Source organism: Mercenaria mercenaria, chromosome 3, assembly GCF_021730395.1.
Source record: "Mercenaria mercenaria strain notata chromosome 3, MADL_Memer_1, whole genome shotgun sequence".
In the NCBI taxonomy this organism is placed as follows: Eukaryota; Metazoa; Mollusca; class Bivalvia; order Venerida; family Veneridae; genus Mercenaria; species Mercenaria mercenaria.
Genome location: NC_069363.1, coordinates 11,433,826 through 11,456,223, shown reverse-complemented (window position 1 = coordinate 11,456,223; position 22,398 = coordinate 11,433,826). Strand labels below are relative to the sequence as shown.

The window sequence follows — 22,398 nt, the reverse complement described above, 5'->3', positions numbered from 1 at the left end:
TCTCTCAGATGAACTAACATAAACAAGAGGGCCAAGATGGCCCTAGGTCGCTCACCTGAGAAACACAACAGAACAGTGTAAACATGTTTGACCTAGGGATTTCATGGAAACAAATATTCTGGCCAATTTTCATTAAAATTGGACCAAAAATGTGGTCTCTTGAGTTTAAACAAGTATTTTATTTGATATGACCTAGTGACCTTGTTTTTGAAGCCAGATGACCCATATTCAAACTTGACTTAGATTTTATCAAGGCAATCATTCTGACAAAATTTTATGAAGATCAATCGAAAAATACAGCTTCTATCGCATACACAGGGTTTTTCTTTGAGTTGACCTAGTGACTTACTTTTTGACCACAGATGACCCATATTCAAACTTAACCTAGATTTCATCAATGCAATCATTCTGACCAAATTTCATGAAGATCAATTGAAAAATACAGCCTCTATCACATACACAAGTTTTTTCTTTGATTTGACCTAGTGACCTAGTTTTTGATCCTAGATGACCCATATTCCAACCTGCCCTAGATTTTTTTCAAGGCAATCATTCTGACCAAAATTCATGAAGATCAATTGAAAAATACAGCCTCTATCGCATACACAAGGTTTTTCTTTGATTTGACCTAGTGACCTAGTTTTTGACCTCAGATGACCCATTTTCTAACTGGGCCTAGATTTTATTGAGCATTGCTCAGGTGAGCTAAAAAGTAATTGGCTTAAAGCCAGCATAACACTTAACAGTCAAAATTTTGATACATAACATATACCTTAAAGAGACACAATTTTTTATAACCTGTATTTCAAATGACATCTCAGTGTGTATATTCCATTCATAATCTAAAAAACACTGGCTTAGATCAAATCTGGGTTTGATGATGAAACCATTTTTTTTTCAGTTCAGTTAGTTTAAACATTTATTTTACATCCCTTGTACAGAACATTCTCAAAACCTATGTCAGGTGATAACTTCTTCCTGGATTTCTGACTTGTGAACTGGTAAGCATTCAGAGCCTGTGGTAAAACCTTGCTCTCACTGGGATACAAACCCCTGACCTCCCAATCATGGCTCTATCTTTGTTTTTCTATTTATAGTAACAAATTGACACCTGGATACCAGCAAGACTCTAGTGCTGTCTTTGAGTGTAAGCTGTTTTCAGTCTTGTATCTGAATTATTTTCTTTTTAAATGTTTCTACAGTGTAACGCTTGATTTTTTAAAGCTAAACGGACGATGAAGGTAAAATACCTGGGATCAGGAGGACCGTCTGCTAATGGTTTCATGGAAAGTTTACAAAGACTTCTGAACACTAGGAAAGCATCTTTCTGTAGTATATGACTGAAAGCACCATGTCCTACATCTCCACCATCTGTACCCTCTTCTCCCTCGTCCGCCAGACGATTTACAGCTGAAATTATACAGTCATACAGAATCAGTAATTTAGATATTAAACCAAAAATCACCTTCATCAGTACCCTCCTCTCTCTCGTCCACAAGATGATCAACTTTTATCTTTGAAATTTGAAACCCAAGAATTCTTATCCCTATAAAAACTGTTGATTCATTTAATACTGTGGGCAAAAAAATGTGGTTTTGACAAAACTGGCCTTTTTCATGTTTCTGAACTCCTAGATTTCAACTTTTGAATATAAAATGAGAAGTGATTATATTTGTTCCTGCACCATGTGAGAGAGGTATACAGATAAAATGCCAGTGATGAAACCAAAAATACATGGTTAAGTTATTTTTCAGTAAAATCATTTTAAACTGTTTCTAAATAACCAAATGTATGATGTTTGGTTAGTGATATGCATGATTTGTCACGTAAATGGCATGAAAAATACATGCCATACACGACACTGTCAAACTGCTTTCATGATGTTCTTAACGTCACATCTCTAAATGACTTCGGTGACTTACTTAAAAGCATTGTAAATCTTGAAAGAATGATGATAATTTATTCAAATTTTCAGATTTGAAATGTAAACAACTGTTCTTCGTGAATATTATGTTACCTCAATTTCATTTTTTTGTCACTAATACAGGTTTTGTCATGGAATGGCCCATTTAATTTTTTCAGCAAAAAAGTTTGTGGTTTGGGCAAAAATCATCATTTTGTTGGCACATGCATTTATGGATTTCAAATTTTAAAGATGAATGAATGGGAAGTGTTGTAGCAAGTCAAAGGAAGGAAGGATAATGTGAAAATGCAATTAACTATATTTTGAATTGACATTTCAAGGCTGCCAGTGACTATTTGTTCCAGACAAAGTAAGTCATTCTTTGTCATGGTGGCACCCATATTATGATCTCTTTTTTGAGTACATGAAATGTTTAGATTGTTTTCTTTTGACAGCTTCAGTGCCATGTCTTTATGACCTAAATAAAAGAGAAGCATTAAAATATAAGCAGAGTATCAAACACTTAACGTTGTATCCTATCACATCTTAAAGTTATAAGTTACCATGGCAACAAGGATGTTTAAATAGGTGTCTCATATCTTGCTTTTTGTTGTAATTTCTCAAAAAAAAGTATGAAACAAATTCATCTTTCCCATTTGAACTAGCTTGTAGTAATTGTCTAGAAGAATGAATAAACAAGAAACGCAATGCCACGAAACCAGGTTTTCAACACTTTTCATAAGAGTAAAAAGTATACTGAATCACAGTGCACCACTTTAAAGCACAACCCTAACCCTAACCTAACCATAACCCTATTTTTAGTAACACTGACCTTGACCTTGATCCCAGAAACCCCAAATTCAATCCCAAGCTACAACTTTATATAAGTTTTCTATACACCAAGTTTCATCATGATAGCTCATTCCTAAGTTAAGTTATCGACCGGAAACCCTTTTTCTATTTTAAGTAATAGTGACCTTGACCTTGATCCCAGAAACTCCAAAAATCAATCCCAGCCTTTGTCTTGATATAAGCAACATACATACCAAGTTTCATCATGATAGCTCATTCCTAAGTTAAGTTATTGACCGGAAACCCTTTTTCTATTTTAAGTAACAGTGACCTTGACCTTGACCCCAGAAACCCCAAAATCAATCCCAGCCTTTGTCTTGATATAAGGTACATACAAACCAAGTTTTATTCAAATATCTTTACCGAAACAAAAGTTATTGACTGGAAACACCAGTTTGACGCCGCCATCCGCCCGCACGCCCGACCAACGACATACCCCAATCTAATAACTCAGGTTTTCGTTGAAAACCTGGTTAACAAACACATTTAGTTTGTAATAAATTTGTCATAAACTCTTAATTTGTTTATGGTTGGTCATGCACATATTCAGATTTTATGGTTTACTACTTCCTTAAATACACTACACTAATATATGCTTAATGAAACCTTTACTGTGCAACATGATACACAAAATAAATCCTTACCAAGTGAACTTCCTGTCTTACTAGATGACTGTCTACTTTGCATGTCACCACTCTCCCCTGTCCCTGCCCTCTCCCTGGGCTCATGTACATCAGGGGATTCATTGACACTGGGGTTATTTTCACCAGGGGCAACTTCAGTTTGCTCCAATTCTACAGCTAACAAAAATATAAAATCCCAAACACCAACAGAAAACTGTCATGCAAAGATAGCAAGCTGTCTTTCATATTCAACACAGGAATACTTATTTATCCCACTAAACATTACTGATCATGTCCCTAATTGAAGTAGGTAAACTATGTGTATTCTAAACAAAATTTTCTATTCCTTCGTACATGTACTGTGAAATCATTAATATTAATGGTGGACAAAATTTCATGGATTTCATGGCTGAGTAACTATGAAATTTAATCTAAACAAACAAGTAAACTCCCATACATTTATCTTAAAAACTAGAAATCCGTAAATTTGTTTCTCCATTAAGCTAGCATTTCAACAAAAACCATAAAATTTCATTCCTACTTAATTAAATGACTTCACAGTACCCTAATTGACTGCAGAATTTTGCCTAGGAGAATAAATCATGATATTATATGATACAAGAGCTGTCCGTAAGACAGCCAAGCTCGACTATTCGAAATATTGTCACAGAAGCTGGAAATTATTACCCAAAATGTTAAATATCAAAAGAGTTTTAAGTTCAAAAGGGGACATATCAGAGTTATGGGACTTGATGCTATCAACTAGTTTTATAACCCCGAAGAAACATGTTAAGTTTCAATTCAATATCTGCATTAGTTTTGGGGATAGTAACTTGCATGTAAAACTTTAACAAGAATTTTCTAAGTCCAAAAGGGGGCATAATTTGGCCAAAATACATGCCAGAGTTATGGAACTTGACCCAGTGAGGTTGGTAATTGACCTAGAAAAAGAGTAAATAAGTTTCAAAGCTATATGCCTTTTGGTAATAGCTGTATGTACTTGCACGCAAAACTTTAACCAGGATTTTCTAAGTCCAAAAGGGGGCATAATTTGCCCAAAATACAAGTCAGAGTTATGGGACTTGGTGCTATCAATTAGTTTTATAACCCCGAAGACACATGTGATGTTTCAATTTAATATCTGTAGTAGTTTTGGAGATAGTTACTTGCATGTAAAACTTTAACCAGGATTTTCTAAGTCCAAAAGAGGGCATAATTTGGCCAAAATACATGTCAGAGTTATGGGACTTGACCCAGTGAGGTAGGTAATTGATCTAGAAAAAGAAAAAGTAAGTTTAAAATCTATATGCCTTTTAGTAATAGCTGTATGTACTTGCACGCAAAACTTTAACCAGAATTTTCTAAGTCCAAAAGGGGGCATAATTTGGCCAAAATACATGCCAGAGTTATGGGACTTGACCCAGTGAGGTAGGTAATTGATCTAGAAAAAGAAAAAATAAGTTTCAAATCTATATGCCTTTCAGTAATAGCTGTATGTACTTGCACGCAAAACTTTAACCAGAATTTTCTAAGTCCAAAAGGGGGCATAATTTGGCCAAAATGAAGGTCAGAGTTATTGGACTTGGTGCTATCAACTAGTTTTATAACCCCGAAGACACATGTGAAGTTTCAATTCAATATCTGCATTAGTTTTGGAGATAGTAACTTCCATGTAAAACTTTAACCACAATTTTCTAAGTCCAAAAGGGGGCATAATTTGCTCAAAATACATGTTAGAGTTATGGAACTTGACCCAGTGAGGTTGGTAATTGACCTAGAAAAAGAATAAATAAGTTTCAAAGCTATATGCCTTTAAATGATAGCTGTATGTACTTGCATGCAAAAACTTAACCAAGGTGTGACGCCGACGCCGATGCCAGGGTGAGTAGAATAGCTAGACTATTCTTTGAATAGTCGAGCTAAAAATTAAAATTTTTTTTTTATCAATTTCAACACAGAATTGAAAATTGGCACCATTTTTATAACATATAAAATGGAAAAAAAAAACAAACAATAACAAGAGCTGTCACAGGAGACAGCGCGATCGACTATTTCGATGCTGGATAGTGAAACTGGGCACATCTGAGGAAACTTGAGCTGTCACTGGAGTGTTTAATGACTGATGATGAAGATATTGCACAATAGCCTGAGTCTGTGTCAAAAATATTAATTTAAAGTTATAAGAGAGGTATCGATAAAATGTATCAAAACACTATCTAAGTATATCCTAAGCAAAAAGGGGCATAATTCATTAAATATTGGTGCCAGAGTTATGCACCTTATGTCATATGGTGTGGGTGATGATGTTGAACAACTATTTTAAGTTTGAATCAAATCCATTCAGTAATAACAGAGACAGAGTGAAAGTGCATCAAAACTTTAACATAAAATTCTGAGTAAAAAGGGGGAATAGTTCATGAAAAATTGGTGCCAGAGTTATGCACCTTGCGTCATATGGTGTGGGTGATGATGTTGAACAACTATTTTAAGTTTGAATCAAATCCATTAAGTAATAACAGACACAGAGTGAAAGTGCATCAAAACTTTAACCTAAAATTCTAAATAAAAAGGGGAAATAATTCATGAAAAATTGGTCCCAGAGTTATGCACCTTGTGTCATATGATAAGGGTAATGATGTTGAACAATTGTTTAAGTTTGAATCAAATCCATTCAGTAATAACAGAGATAGAGTGAAAGTGCATAAAACTTAAACCTGAAATTCTAAGTAAAAAGGGGAATAATTCATGAAAAATTGTGCCAGAGTTATGCATCTTGTGTCATATGATGTGGGTGATGATGCTGAACAACTATTTTAAGTTTGAATCATATCCATTCAGTAATAACAGAGGTAGAGTGAAAGTGCACCAAAACTTTAACCTGAAATTCTAAGTAAAAAGGGGGAATAATTCATGAAAAAATGGCGCCAGAGTTATGCACCTTGTGTCATATGATGTGGGTGATGATGTTGAACAACTATTTTAAGTTTGAATCAAATCCATTCAGTAATAACAGGGATAGAGTGAAAGTGCATCAAAACTTTAACCTGAAAATCTAAGTGAAAAGGGGGATAATTCATGAAATATTGGTGCCAGAGTTATGGCCCTTATGTCAGATGATGTGGGTGATGATGAGGAATAAGTATTTCAAGTTTGAATCAAATCCATCAAGTAATTACAGAGATAAGTTGAAAAAAGAGAAAGTGTAAAAACACTTCAACCAAGGTGGGGACGCGGAAAGACGCCGACGCCGGGTCGAGTAGGATAGCTGTCCTTTTACTTCGTATAGTCGAGCTAAAAATTATAAAGTACGAATATTGATAAAATTTCCCATCAACAGAAACTTTGTCTCCTAAACTTGCAGGAACAATCACTGTAAAACTGCTTCAAATCACACCTATTTCAAAAGTAGTGAGTTCTGTTTTAAAATATGTCTGATTTCAAATCTATTTCAAGATAGGACAAAGTGCAGCTATCTCTCAATACAATTTTTTTTGAAAACAATTCATTTTTAATGTCTGTTTTCCTTTTAATAACTTGTTGAAACATAAAAAAAACCAACAAAGGTATGCAGTTTTACAGTGCTTGACAATTATCTGATCCAAACCCAAGGCAAAAATTTAAAATAAACCCATTATCCTGAAAGTGCAAACCCATTATATATCCAAACCATTAATGACTAATTTTATCAAAATATTACCTCCAGTTACTTGATCTATTATACCATCTAACACTTGTTTCGCAATGCTCTCAGCTGTTTCTTCATCTTCTATAAAATAAAACAATTTATCCTATTATATTTAGTTGCTCAAATATGCATTGTAAAATCAGAAATTTTCAGAAGGCTTTAATTTTCCCTATGTTCCAACTGTTCCATAACAATGTGTTTTGCAAAAGTAACTAGTTGGGAAAATACAAATACTGATATTAATAGTCCCATATTTTTTAAAAGTTAAATATCGCAAATATTCTATGATGCAAACCTGTTACAATTTCAGTTATGAGAATATCTGAATTTTCAGCAAACTAACACCTTCCCTTCATTAGAATGTGACTGGGGCTGGATTAGTTCACAGTCACCTTAGACTTGCACCTTCTGACTTGACAGACTAATGTATTCCATAACCTTTACCCTGCTGGCGGCAAGTGATTTTGCCTTTGCAACAAGTGCAGCCCAAGATCAGCCTGTACATCCATCCAGATTGATCATGGTCTGCACTGTTCGCTATTCAGTCAGTAAATTTTCATTGAACACCCCTTTGAATAATAAATGGTACTGTCCAAATTGAATGATGGACCATTCCATTTTAGAAATGGGTTAAGAAGCAAAAAGTGAAAGGCTGAGCAAATGCTTGATTTGTTAACATCAGTTACACCAACCTTTTAAACATGACAGAATGAAATTCAGTGCTTAAAAGGATGTTGCTAACTTCTACTCTAAATAAATAGTAAATGCATAACATTATTGTTCAATGATGTAAGGGAAAGACATCATTGTGAAATAATCTATGAAAAAGAAATCACCATTTAGAAATGTTCATGTCTTCAGCATATAATTTTGATGCACGAGTAATAAATTATTCAACCACGTAGCAATAATCACTTAGAAGCCATTATCAGTTTCTGATCTACACAATGTGAAAGCAAGACATTAACTGATCATTTGATACAGTTAAACCTGCCTTAGTAACCACTTGAATTAAGCAGCCTTAAACAGTCAGTCATTGACATTTTACTCAAATTTCATCTTGTCTTAAACAGCAAACTTGAGCAATCAGAGTGTGCCACTCCCTTGGTTGGCCGCATAACACGGATTTGACTGTATCTGCAACTTAATCGCCTAAAAAGTAGTGATCTAATACATACAAAACATCCTTGTTAATCTGTTTAACTAAAGGTTTAACATCTTAATAAAGTAATGGTGACAGTTACAAGAAAAGGCTTTTATGAACATCAGTAAAATCAAATAATGATGTATCAATAAAACAAGAGTGCAAGAATGTCACAATATACGCCCGTCACAGCAAATTTCTTTACTCTAGCACCTGTATTTGCAAATGGAATTTTAATTTTGTGGTTGTATAGTAATAACTGTAAGTGTTTTGTTTTTCTAAGTCCACAAAAAAATTCCTTACCAGGTAGAGATACCTTAAAATACACCTAAAATTGGAAAGTAACATCTATGTTGTACCACAGAAAAGTGGTCTTGGTTTTTCCCTACGGTCAATTATAAAAAAGTTACAATATAAGTTATTTATAGTAACAACTAAGGGAAGTTAATCTTAAAAAAAAAAAAAAAAAAAAAAAAAAAAAAATTGTAAGTCCTCATAAAAATCTTTACCAGGTAGAGACTGGTCAAAATACACCTCAAAATTGGATGTAGCATGCATGTTGTACTACAGAAAAGTTGTCTTGATTTTTCCCTACGACTAGTAATGAAAAAGTTACAATATAAGCTATTTATAGTAACAACAAAGGGAAGTAATTCTAAAGAAGGGAACTGCGTATGACACTTCGTCTCATGATGGTGTATAATGGTGTCAAGTTACATCAAAATCCCTCCATTCATGAAGAAATGCTTCGGACAAAGTCATTCTTGTATCTGACCTTTGGCCTCTAAGTGTGACCTTGACCTTAGACCTAGGGACCTGGTTCTTGCGCACGACACTACATCTCGTGGTGGTGAACATTTGTGCCAAGTTATATCAAAATCCCTCTATGCATGAAGAAGAAATGCTCCGGACAAGGTTTTCATTCTTGTATCCTTTGACCTCTAAGTGTGACCTTGACCTTAGACCTAGAGACCTGGTTCTTGCGCATGACACTCCGCCTCGTGGTGGTGAAAATTTGTGCCAAGTTATATCAAAATCCCTCTATGCATGAAGAAGAAATGCTCCGGACAAAGTTTTCATTCTTGTATCCTTCGACCTCTAAGTGTGACCTTGACATTAGACCTAGGGACCTGGTTCTTGCGCATGACACTCCTTCTCATGATGATGAACAATTGTGCCAACTTTCATGAAAATCCCTCTATGCATGAAGAAGATATGCTCCGGACAAAGACATTCTTGAATTTGACCTTTGACCTCTAAGTGTGACCTTGACCTTAGACCTAGGGACCTGGTTCTTGCACATGACACTCCGTCTCATGATGGTGAACAACTGTGCCAAGTTTCATCAAAATCCCTTCATGCATGTAGAAGATATGCTCCGGACAAAGTCTGTGGACGCCGCCCGCCCGCCATCCCGCCCGCCCGCCCGCCAGGGGCGTTCCCATAATACGTCCCGTTTTTCAAACGGGCATATAAAAAAGTTATGCAAATGAACAGTGTTTGAAATTTACATATAAACAAGAGCACCGCCTTGCGGGTGCTGACGCTCATCTGATTTTTTTTGTATAATAGAAATATTGTCCTACCCATGATTTTCTAAGTCTAAAAAGGGCCATCACTCTTGCAAAAAGCAGGATAGAGTTATGTTTCTTGATGTACAGTGTCCACTTATGATGGTGAAAAACTGTTGCAAGTTTTAAAGCATAGCTTTGATAGTTTATGAGAAAAGTTGACTTAAACATAATATTCAACCAAGAAAATGATTTTTCTAAGTCCAAAAGGGGCAATAATAATTGCAAAAAGCAGGATGGAGTAATGTTGCTTGCTGTACAGGGTCAGCTTATGATGGTGAACAAGAGTTGCAAGTTTTAAAGCAATAGCTTTGATAGTTTAAGAGAAAAAGTTGACCTAAACATAAAACTTAACCAAGAAATCTGATATTTTCTAAGTCCAAAAGGGGCCATAAATCTTGCAAAAAGCAGGATGGAGTTATGTTTCTTGCTGTACAGGGTCAGCTTATGATGGTGAACAAGTGTTGCAAGTTTTAAAGGAATAGCTTTGATAGTTTAGGATAAAAGCTGACCTAAACATAAAACTTAACCAAGAAAACTGATTTTCTAAGTCCAAAAGGGGCAATAATTCTTGCAAAAAGCAAGATGGAGTTATGTTTCTTGATGTACAGGGTCTGCTTATGATGGTGAACAAGTATTCCAAGTTTCAAAGCAAAAGCTTTGATAGTTTAGGAGAAAAGTTGACCTAAACATAAAACTTAACCAAGAAATCTGATATTTTCTAAGTACAAAAGGGGCCATAAATCTTGCAAAAAGCAAGATGGAGTTATGTTTCTTGCTATACAGGGTCAGCTTATGATGGTGAACAAGTATTCCAAGTTTCAAAGCAATAGCTTTGATAGTTTAGGAGAAAAGCTGACCTAAACATAAAACTTAACCAGGCAACGCCGACGCCGACGCCGACAACCGCTCAAGTGATGACAATAACTCATCATTTTTTTTCAAAAAATCAGATGAGCTAAAAATGTATCTGCTAACAGTGTTGTAATGATAGTTAGGTTGTCAGGCTTAAACATCACATATTACAGTATATTGTATAGAAAACATTACAAACAACCTATTTCATACAGGCGACAGTAACAACAGATTAGTCTGTCCTAAGACACAACAGACTGGTTCTACTACCTTTCCTCATGTTACATAAACATTACAAAATCACACATTCCATACCTGTGACATTAACAAAGGACTGGTTCTGCTTCCTGTCCTCACATTAGTTACATACTACATGTATCTTACAAAACCACATACGCAGTCTTGTGACAGTAATCACAGACTGGTTTTCAATTGTAGAATCTCCCTCAGACACAATAGCATGTCAGACTGGTTCTGCTCGCCTTCCTTGCATTACAGTTACAGTTACACATTATATATCAATTCAGACCTGTAACAGTAGGAACAGACTAGTTTTCTCTGGTAAAATCTCCCTCTAACACAAAAGACTGATTTGGTTCCCCTCACTCACATTATTGTTACATATAACATAAACAGTACAAAACCACGCATTCCATACCTGTAACAGTCTGTTTTTTGCCAGAAGAATCTCCCTCTAAGAAAATGGTTCAGTTCCTTTTCCTAAAATTACAGTTACATATACATTATATAGTCATAGCGTATATATCATACCTGTTACAGTGACAACAGACTGGTTTCCACTAGTAGAATCCCCCTCAGACTGGTTCTGTTCTCCTTCCTCACCTTCACATACAGACCTTGGTGCCTGAAATACATGTCATTGTTATACACGTATCAGTCAATAATACAATTCCTTACTAGAGCAGAAGACTGTACAGTGGAACCTCTCTAAACTGAAACAACCTCAGGACCAAAGTAAAAGTCTGGTTTGAAAGGGTTTTTGTCCATGGAATGTGTTACAGGGGTTCTGGTTTACAAGGGAATGTTTCTAATGAAATCAAATGGCCAAATTTTGACAAAATTTGTCCGGACAGTTTGGAGGGGTTTCTGGTATTCGGGGTTTCTTGTTTAGATGGGTTTCACTGTATATATCATAACATAAAAACTGAAAATGTTTTAAGTTTGTATTTGCTATATCCCCTATAACCATTCAGACACCACAAGTTCCAACTGGTGCATCCCTTGATCTGTATATGTAAATATAATCAAACCTGGGTAAAAGACAAATATGAACAGGGACTATGTGGCTTTATACATTTACCATGAATTTTGCCTGTAAAGACCACCTGTAGTAACACAAGTCTAAGGTTCACACTAGCATGGCCATCACTGCTGGTTTGACAATAACTCCAGAAACCAAATTATCTAACTCTTTGTAAATACTTTCTCTGAACAACCACCACTGCACTATGAAATGATTTTGAACACATACCTCAGGGGTACCTGTAATATCACCCTCTGTGCTCTGGGACATGTGACTTTCAGATCGTTCCCGCTCTTTTTCAAGTTCTTCCTACAAAGTTGAATAAAATGACACGTAGCTGCATGAAAATGCCTACAGAAGTCTGACAGCAAAATGTATAGTGCAATAACTATTGCAACAGCAGTCAAATAAACGCTGATGAAATAATCTATATCAATAAAGCAATATATGACAATTTAAAGCTCCATAAAATGAAATCTGTTCATTTAGGATGTTTGAGGTTTTCTTGAGTCCATTTATAGTCATCAATGGTTACCTGTACACATGACTCTTCCAGAAGAATGTTAGTGATTTCAGTTGGAGGAATGTGCAGGATAAAGAGAAGTTTCAATGCCAGAAGCTTCTCTGGTTTTTCAGCATGCCAGGTATAAAGTTCCACCACATGGGAGTCTTTTCCAAAAGAATGTCAGCTGTTTTTTTAGAGCATCTGGGATCAAATTCTCAAAACCTGCTTTTGTAGTCTGGCATTATAATAATCCAATTTTACTTTTTTTAATTCAAGCAAGCAGATCTCAGATACTGACAACCCTAACATTGCTTAATACTGAGACAGTAGGCTTGACTAAAATAACTGTAGAAATCTACTGAACAGAAAACATACTGCCTGACTTTCCATCCTTGTGAAAATCACATTCAGCATCTGCGTAAGGGTTGCCTTGGCTGTGGTCTGGTTGACAAGGTTTTTACTGGCCAGATAAATATTGTAACATGTCCGTACAGTAAGTAACACAGTGCCTTCATGAATCTCACATGTGTTTGAGGTAACTATCGTCAATAATGCCTGTAACAATACATAAAAGAAAGTGCTATACATATTTCTTCTTAGGTTATTCAAAACACTCTATGGCAATTTTAATGTAACAAGTGTCTCCCTCAAGTTAGTACCAAATTATAAAAGTTAAATCTATTTGTACAACCCAAGGCAGCACTGATAATAGAAACTGCCAAAAAAAACCTCCTTTACATCTTACACCCAGTTAAACCCATCCTTACCCAAAACTGACTGTTTTTACTTTCAGAAACAGACAGCTGACATAGTAACTGAAAAATCAACAAAGTATAGTTAAAAGAAAGTGCAATAATTCATTAGCAAACTACATATACCAGTACAATATGAATGGGGTCAGTACAGACAAGAACTAATACATTATACAGAATGGTAGAAAAAAATATGTCTGTCATCATATTCATGATTATTTAAAACACTTGTCAATTTACTTGCTCCAAAGCAATAAAGCTATGAATTGTCTGATCATATAGCTTAATAAGACCATTATTTTTCAAGTGTATTTTAGTCATTTAACCTAACCACTGTTCCAGTGTTTCTTAAAAGTATTGTCTGTATTCCTTAAGAAACCATGAATAAGTTAGTAAGAGTAAGTGTCCCATATGAATAGGAGAGTGGATGAATCACCTTACACATACTGTCTTGAGTCAACCTTCATGGAGAACGTAAGTACCCAACTTAACCCTCCCGACTGTAGGTCTTGTGCTCTATCATTGAAATGTGTTGGCTGTGTAGTTGTGTTAGGTTATCAGACAGTTAGACATGTCATCAACTGAAGTGACACTGCACTTTGTTTAGTTATGTATGCCATAAAATGTCCATGTACTACTATGAATGTTCAACCATCAAACAGTTCAGTAACACACACCTTTATAATCTGTAGTTGCACACCCTCATCAGTCTGTGGCCCATGGAAACATCCACAAATTGTCTCCACTATACGATCTATCAGTCTCTTGTTTGGTGTTGTACTATCTGGTGTGTTGCCTGTCATATGACCATACGCTATCAATTTCTGTAATGTGAACACAATATATCAATTTCTGTAAAGTGAACGTGATAGTAAACAAAATTATTATCTTCAAACAACTATTAGTAAGCCAAACGTGAACATCACATTCTTAACAATGTTTCCAAACAGACTGTTCTTGTAAAACAATTTGATGTTACTACTGCCATGAGATGAAATGTGCCTGTCATATCTCAGATCTAAACTTTCTACCTGGCTATCTTGTTACAAAATTTTTAATATCTAGAAAAAGACAGCAGTAGAGCAAGTCAGCCAATCCTTACTAACTGGAGAGATAAATTTAGAGATCTGTTAACACTTAATAAATATGACTGAATCAGGAAGAATGATTTAAGTAACTGGCAACATCTTTTCTTTTACAATTTCACATACTGTGGTAAGTCTTTGAGAAAGTTTGCAAACAATAGGACAGACTATCAAATACATGCATAAACTCAGAAAGTCTTGATTTTCTCTGCAGGTCTGTCAGTAAGAATATCACTATAGGCCTGGGGAAAAGATCACAAATATACTAAAACACTTTCACTGTAATGAAATATCTTTTCTGTCCCTGGGCACAATACTTTCATCTATCAAAATTTATCTCAGTACCATTTATAGCTGATTATGCTAATTATGCTCATATCAGTCAATAATCCAAACACTCTTTGTTTCCATAGGCTGGTTACCACATTCAGTAAAATTTTAAAAAGAAAATGGAACTTCTTTTAATATTACAGATGATTACATTTAATGATTTTGACTGTTTATACATGTACATCTTTGCAATAATTTTCAGTACGAGCTGTGATCACTGGATAGATAAAAACTGTTTTGTTTTGAAATGCTTTTGATAATGTAGCAGATGTACTTTAGAACATAAGGTTATGTTCAAAATAGATTTGCATACAATCATGAATGTTAACTGATAATTTATCAGAGCTGGCAGTTGCTGCTCAAAACCAATTGCAAATGTACAGTCACTGGAGACAGCTTTTACTGGCCTTGCAAAAAAGCTTTTCTAGGGAACATGAATCCATGGCATTCAAATTGCAAAAATAAAGATAAAGGGAACTTTATATAAAGGGATATAATTTTGAGAACAGGCCCTTCCCCAGAAATTTTCTAAGGCGCTGGGGTAAAGTCTGTATGGCGGGATAAGGGGTGGGTGCGGGAGGGGTATCCCCTCCCGTGTTCGTTTTTTTTTTTAAAAATCGAACCCAAATGGTGCTTTTTAAGTATACCATATGCAAAAAAACACAACAACATGTATTTCATTACTTCTGCATTTTCACATAATGATATAACCATCAATATATCATATAGTGTTATTTCTAGAGCTCAAAAAGGGACAGAGTGCTGTCCAAAAGGGACAGGGTGCTCTTTTCGACCTGAAAGTTATCATAGCAGTAGTTGCATTTGTAGATGTCTATAGTTAATATGTATTCCATTTATCTTTATTGCACACTCAAAGGAAATGTCACAGAATAAATTTAAGCGGTAAATCTTCCCAAAACCAGTAACAAAGTTTACAAAGGCTTTTTACTTACTTTATAGTTTAGGTTAAACCATTCAAACTTCTCAGAAGAACATTAAATCCATGAAAGTTAGTCCCCACAAGAAATAATGATTTTAAAGTATTTATAGAAACACATACCTGTAGAAAATCTAAGGTAATGTTGACAATCCTTGGAGACTTGGACTGGCATGCCAGCTCAAATGGTGTAAAATATTTGTCAGCATCCACAAAGCCAGCTTGTTTTGGCATTGGCAGAGCGGAGGACTTGTCATTTTCAGAACTGGAAATAACAGTTTCATTTTATCAATTATAATTTATATCATATGATTATCTTACTGCTACAAAAGTAATATTTGTATATTTCAATACTGAATTCAGAAAGCTTTTGCAAATATAACTGAATTTTTTTTTAGCTTTTAAGGAGTGTGAAATAACGAAGCAACATTCTTTGCAAACATATTTACCTTGCTTGGCTTTGACTGTCATTCTTGATTTTCTCTAAAAAGGAAAATATAAAAACATGTCTACATTATTTTCAGATTAAGAAAGTAAAATACCTCTGTAAAACAATAAATGATGTGTTGTTTTATATTTACAGAAATCTGAATATAAAACAAAAACTAGAAAATGCTTTTGTAAAAAAGCGCATGTCTCCCCCAATGCAAAGTCCTATAGGCAAGAAGTCAATAGGGGTCAGGAGCGAAAGTCAAAGAGACACTGATGGTTAGCTGCAATAGGGATCATCTACTTGGCATGTCCAGTCATCCCGCTAAATTTCAACACTCGTGGCCTAGTGGTTCTCAAGTCACTGTTCAGGCTCCTGTGACCTTGACCTTTGATCAAGTGACCTCAAAAAAATAGGGGTCATCTACTCTGCATGTCCAATCATCCTATTAAGTTTCAACATTGTAGGTCAAGTGGTTCTCAAGTTATTTCCAAAAAATGATTTTACATGAACAGGCCACTGTGACCTTGACCTTTAATAGACTGACCCCAAAATCAATAGGGGTCATCTACTATGCATGTTCAATCATCCTATGAAGTTTCAACATTCTGGGTCAAGTGGTTCTCAAGTTATTGATCGGAACTGGTTATCAATGTTCAGGCCCCGGAGACCTTGACCTTTAACGGAGTGACCCCAAAAACAATAAGGGTCATTTACTCTGCATGAACAATCATCCTATGAAGTTTCAACATTCTGGGTCGAGAGGTTCTCAAGTTATTGATTGGAAATGGTTTTCCATGTTCAGGCCCCTGTGGCCTTGACCTTTAACAGAGTGACCCTAAAATCGTTAGGGTACATCTACTCTGCATGACCAATCATCCTACATAGTTTCATCATTCTGGGTCAAGTGGTTCTCAAGTTACTGACCGGAAATGGTTTTCAATGTTCGGGCCACTGTGGCCTTGACCTTTCACAGAGTGACCCTAAAATCGTTAGGGTACATCTACTCTTTATGATCAATCATCCTATTAAGTTTCATCATTCTGGGTCAGGTGGTTCTCAAGTAACTGACCGGAAATGGTTTTCAAAGCTTCGGGCCCCTGTGACCTTGACCTTTCACAGAGTGACCCCAAAATCGTTAGGGGTCATCTACTCTTTATGATCAATCATCCTATTAAGTTTCAACATTCTTGGTCAAGTGGTTCTCAAGTTACTGACCGGAAATGGTTTTCAATGTTCAGGTCCCTGTGACCTTGACCTTTAATGGAGTGACCCCAAAATCGATAGGGGTCATCTACTTTGCATGTACAATCATCCTATGAAGTTTCAACATTCTGGGTCAGGTGGTTCTCTAGTTATTGATCGGAAATGGTTTTCAATGTTCAGGCCCCTGTGACCTTGACCTTTGACGGAGTGACCCCAAAATCAATAGAGGTCATCTACTCTTCATGACCAATCATCCTATGAAGTTTCAACATTCTGGGTCAAGTGGTTCTCTAGTTATTGATCGGAAATGGTTTTCAATGTTCTGGCCCCTGTGACCTTGACCTTTGACAGAGTGACCCCAAAATCAATAGGGGTCATCTACTCTTCATGATCAATCATCCTATGAAGTTTCAACATTCTGGGTCAAGTGGTTGTCTAGTTATTGATCGGAAATGGTTTTCAATGTTCAGGCCCCTGTGACCTTGACCTTTGACGGAGTGACCCCAAAATCAATAGGGGTCATCTACTCTTCATGACCAATCATCCTATGAAGTTTCAACATTCTGGGTCAAGTGGTTCTCTAGTTATTGATCGGAAATGGTTTTCAATGTTCTGGCCCCTGTGACCTTGACCTTTGACAGAGTGACCCCAAAATCAATACGGGTCATCTACTCTTCATGATCAATCATCCTATGAAGTTTCAACATTCTGGGTCAAGTGGTTCTCTAGTTATTGATCGGAAATGGTTTTTAATGTTCAGGCCCCTGTGACCTTGACCTTTGACGGAGTGACCCCAAAATCAATAGGGGTCATCTACTCTTCATGACCAATCATCCTTTGAAGTTTCAACATTCTGGGTCAAGTGGTTCTCTAGTTATTGATCGGAAATGGTTTTCAATGTTCAGGCCCCTGTGACCTTGACCTTTGACAGAGTGACCCCAAAATCAATAGGGGTCATCTACTCTTCATGACCAACCATCCTATGAAGTTTCAACATTCTGGGTCAAGTGGTTCTCTAGTTATTGATCGGAAATGGTTTTCAATGTTCAGGCCCCTGTGACCTTGACCTTTGACGGAGTGACCCCAAAAACAATAGGGGTCGTCTACTCCAGCAGCCCTACAACCCTATGAAGTTTGAAGGTTCTAGGTCAAATGGTTCTCCAGTTATTGCTCGGAAATGAAGTGTGACGTACGGACGGACGGACGGAAGGACGGACGGACAGGGCAAAAACAATATGTCTCCTGGGGGAGACATAATTACCAGGATTGAGAGACAGTCTCTAGATCTAAACACTGTCTCTCGTTTGAAAGACAAACTGTTGAAAAAACATGAAATCATAATTATTAAATTAACAAGAGCTGTCGGAGGACAGCAACGCTCGACTATTTAACAGCCTTGTCGCTTGAATGAATAAGAAAGTCGAAAAAGGGGCATAATTTAGTAAAAAAGTAAAATAGGGTTATGGAACCTGCATAGTGCTTATCAGCTCATGACAGTGGACAAGTGTATGAAGTTTCAATCCATTCCCATTAGTGGGTACTGATACCAGCTTACATATAAGAATTTAACCCAAAAACTCCTAAGTTGAAAAAGGGGCATAATTTTGTAAAATGCAAAGTTGAGTTATTGACCCTTTGCACTGCATGTCATATCATGACAGTGAACTAGTGTGTGAAGTTTCAATCCTTTCCCATTAGTGGATACTGAGATACCAGCTTACATACAAAAACTTAACCAAAAATTTCTATGTTGAAAAAGGGGCATAATTTTGTGAAAAGGCAAAATAGAGTTATGGAACCTGTGCAATGTAAGTCAGATTATCACAGTAAATAAGTGTGTGAAGTTTCAATCCATTCCCACAAGTGGTTACTGAGATACCAGCTTACATACAAAACCTTAACCAAAAATTTCTAAGTCAAAAAAGGGGCATAATTTTGTAAAAAAGCAAAACAGAGTTATGGAACCTGTGCAATGTAAGTCAGTTTATCACAGTGAATAAGTGTGTGAAGTTTCAATCCATTCCCACAAGTGGTTGCTGAGATACCAGCTTACATACAAAAACTTAACCAAATCGGGACGCGGACGCGGACGCCGACGCATGGGCGAGTCCAATAGCTCTGCTATTCTATGAATAGTCGAGCTAAAAACAATAATTTTAACAGTCGCATTATTTATTCATTGAAACAAATTGTTATTTTAAGTAAACTTTACAAGAAACACATTGTCATAGAAGTTTGCTTAAGCATTATAATGCGTTAACAAAATTCCCAAATAATTTTGATTTTGAAAATTTGACTAAGAAAGATAATTTTCTATATTTGAAATAAATTTGCGCATTGTAAAACGAGAGTTTTAATTACTCTTTCATTGATTTTCGTTGCTTAAGCTAATTTGAGTCTTTCGAAAGTGTCCTTCGAAGTTGGAGCCACCCTTTTTCTCGGAAACGGTAAGGAGGGTGCTGGAGAGGTTTCCCTTCCCGCAGCGCGTTGAAAGTTTTTGTTACTTCCCATAAGCAAATGGTGATATTCTAGCTATATAGGGGGACTTTTGAATGAAAGTGGGTATACCTCTAAAGCAAGTTTTGTATTTTAAAATGTTGTTGGATGTTTGAATCAACCTGTCCGAAATAGTTTTCCATTACAGCTTCTTTTTGTTGTGGGCCTACTATGTAAATGCATGGCCCGGGGGCTGTGTTTTTGGTGCTCTGTGCTTCCGAGAAATCTACCCTGATACAGGATTACATTTCAAATCCATTCCTAACTTTTAAAGACATTCAAAAAAACTTGGCAAACACCTTTACTAATTGCTTACTAAGATCACAGACACAGGTCCAGTGTATTTTTTTTTTTTTGATTAATATAAAAAAACAACCTTTTTTCACACAAATATGCTTTCTATATGTTACTGTTAGTCAAATGAAAAAAAATGATGACAAAAATCCGGTCACAGTGTCGTGTATGATATTGTGACCGGATTTTTTGTCATCATTTTTTTTTTCATTTGACTAACATATAAAAAGTATATTTGTGTGAAAAAAAAGGATTTTTATATTAAACAAAAAATACACTGGACCCGTGCCTGTGACTAAGATACTGTCTGACGGTGGCGACAACGTTAAAAAATTCATCAAACCATTCATTATTTTGCCGATTTATTTATTAATTATTTGATCCATGGAAATTAAAGGCATCAATCATTTAATCTGCCGTAATGACAACGAAACAAAATGATTATTTTAACCCGATAATCGGTTGCTAATTGATTGCAAATTGCATCTTCTCATGTGTCAAGATGTTTATTACACATTGTTATATGTAAAGTAAATTGAGACTGGGTAGTACTATCCCGAAATAAGTTAATTTTATAAGGTAAAATTATCGGAACCAGTCAACTGTTTTTTAACATAATTTCTCGGAGGTTACGATTTAGAACGTCTGAAACAAAATGGCGGTCCAAATTACGAACATTTTTTCATTTTCGCCACTCGCGATTTTTCTTCGCCACTGTCATCGCAGATTCGCCAAATGGCTCAAGTGGCGAACGACAGCGTGGGCCCTGTGATTACTGTTTGCTGATCTGAAAGGTCAATTTTTTTGGAATTTGGGAGAAATATCTAAAATGATTGTGTTTTCCTGTTAGGTAAACAGCTTATATTTCATATAGAAAAGACAGCAGATTTTTTCTATGAATTCTATTTCTGGTTGTGATTCAAACAATCAAACTCACCTAGTGCCACCTCACAGGCTTTTTTCAGCTGAGAGTGATGTGCCTTTTTTATTTCCTTGTCACTTAAAATCTTCTCAAGTGCACGCGTGAGAAACATTGTTAAGATATATAAATATTGTGTAACCAAACCTATATATAATTGGCACACAAAAACACAAATTGTCTAAACTTGTTGCTTTCCATCCGGTTGCATGTCATCCACCATATTTGTGTCACGTGATCATCATACAACCTGTCAAAAAGTAAATAATTTTTTACTCAATACCGACATCGAAACTTAAAGAAAAAAATACTATGTACATTAATCGTGTTATCTTTATTTCAGTATATCTTTATTCTGCAAAATGTTAATAACTATATTCGATTTACTTCGAAGCAAAATATTTACTCCGTAAAGTTTTCAAAATTGATAAAAGCCGTCTCCAGTACGGTTTTAATCTGGGCTTGAAAGACATTTCGACCCCAAGACATTTCAATTCCTTGGACATTTCGATCCCATTCTATGAAATGTACAGTAGGTTAAAAGATATTGGTTTATTTGACAAATGGTGTATTCATTTAAGCCATTTAGAGACAACTATAAAGGATATACATTACGTAACATGCTTTTCAAATTTTCATAAATCTATAGATGTTAAAATAAACATGTATCGTTTGCAATAAAATATGTTTAAACTATAAAGGATACTATGTATAATATGCAATAGAATGACGAAAACATGATTGTGTTGATCTTTTCTTTTTAGATGTAATATTGGTTTGGATTTTTTTTTTAAAATATATATATAGAGAGAGAGTATGAGAAAAAATATATGTTCAAACAGTGTCAAAAGTTTAATTATAAACCCGAGAGCTTTCGGCTTTTTAAAAAAGCCTTTTTCAAGGGTAGCATAAATCAAAACAACACAGCAACGGCGTAAATACCGCCTGTATAGTTCGATATATAAATGCTCAATGAACATATCGATCAACAGAATGAGTGATAAATAAAAATAGCGGTTTTATAAAAATAGAGCGTTTTTGATTGGTTCCCAGTATTTTTCCTGAGGATTTCGTTCGTTGGTTTTGTGTTTAACGCCGTTTTCAACAGAGAAGGTAGCGGAAAAAGAAAATCTATGTTGTGGTCGATGTTAATTAAAAACTATGTCCGACTGCCTGAAGTGATTTAATATCTGCTAAAATGAACTACTAGTATCTGTGTTTTTAATCTTAGTGGGGAAAATAATGCTTCAGCAGGCTAATCTAGTCTCCCTTATTGATGCCTATAGGTTGTAAGGTGTTGAGACGGCGGATCCAGTAGGTTTCTCTTTCCTTTCTTTGCTTATCCGTCCATCTGTCATTGAATTCAATGCAACATAGTAGGATATCCGCAAAGGTGTGACCCTCCATGTTAAAATGTTCAGCTACCGGCGACCGATTGAATTTGCGTGTTTTCCAGTCAGATCTGTGGAGATTCATTCGCATATATATATAATTTCTGTAACATGTGTAATATTCAAAATGTGACACTAGTAAGTTCTGTTAAGCAC

General features: G+C 35.7%; 1 protein-coding gene across 10 annotated transcripts in view; it reads right to left on the bottom strand.

The window, feature by feature from the left end:
* The window catches only part of LOC123525920 (brefeldin A-inhibited guanine nucleotide-exchange protein 1-like), a 100,045-nt gene extending 78,943 nt beyond the window's left edge, over positions 1 to 21,102 (bottom strand). For 3 of the 10 annotated variants that reach the window (XM_053537864.1, XM_053537863.1, XM_053537867.1), the window contains exons 1-10: positions 20,870 to 21,102; positions 15,956 to 15,989; positions 15,630 to 15,771; positions 13,832 to 13,978; positions 12,778 to 12,957; positions 12,126 to 12,206; positions 11,405 to 11,498; positions 7,076 to 7,144; positions 3,400 to 3,555; positions 1,251 to 1,410 (exon numbers count right to left, since the gene is read on the bottom strand). In XM_053537864.1, the coding sequence (XP_053393839.1) occupies positions 1,251 to 1,410; positions 3,400 to 3,555; positions 7,076 to 7,144; positions 11,405 to 11,498; positions 12,126 to 12,206; positions 12,778 to 12,957; positions 13,832 to 13,978; positions 15,630 to 15,771; positions 15,956 to 15,989; positions 20,870 to 20,966 (1,160 nt within the window). In that variant the 5' untranslated portion in view covers positions 20,967 to 21,102. The remainder of the gene's footprint in view (positions 1 to 1,250; positions 1,411 to 3,399; positions 3,556 to 7,075; positions 7,145 to 11,404; positions 11,499 to 12,125; positions 12,207 to 12,777; positions 12,958 to 13,831; positions 13,979 to 15,629; positions 15,772 to 15,955; positions 15,990 to 20,869) is intronic. The other 7 variants (XM_053537871.1, XM_053537868.1, XM_053537869.1 and 4 more) reach the window with 4 other exon arrangements.
* Positions 21,103 to 22,398: the final 1,296 nt, after the last annotated feature.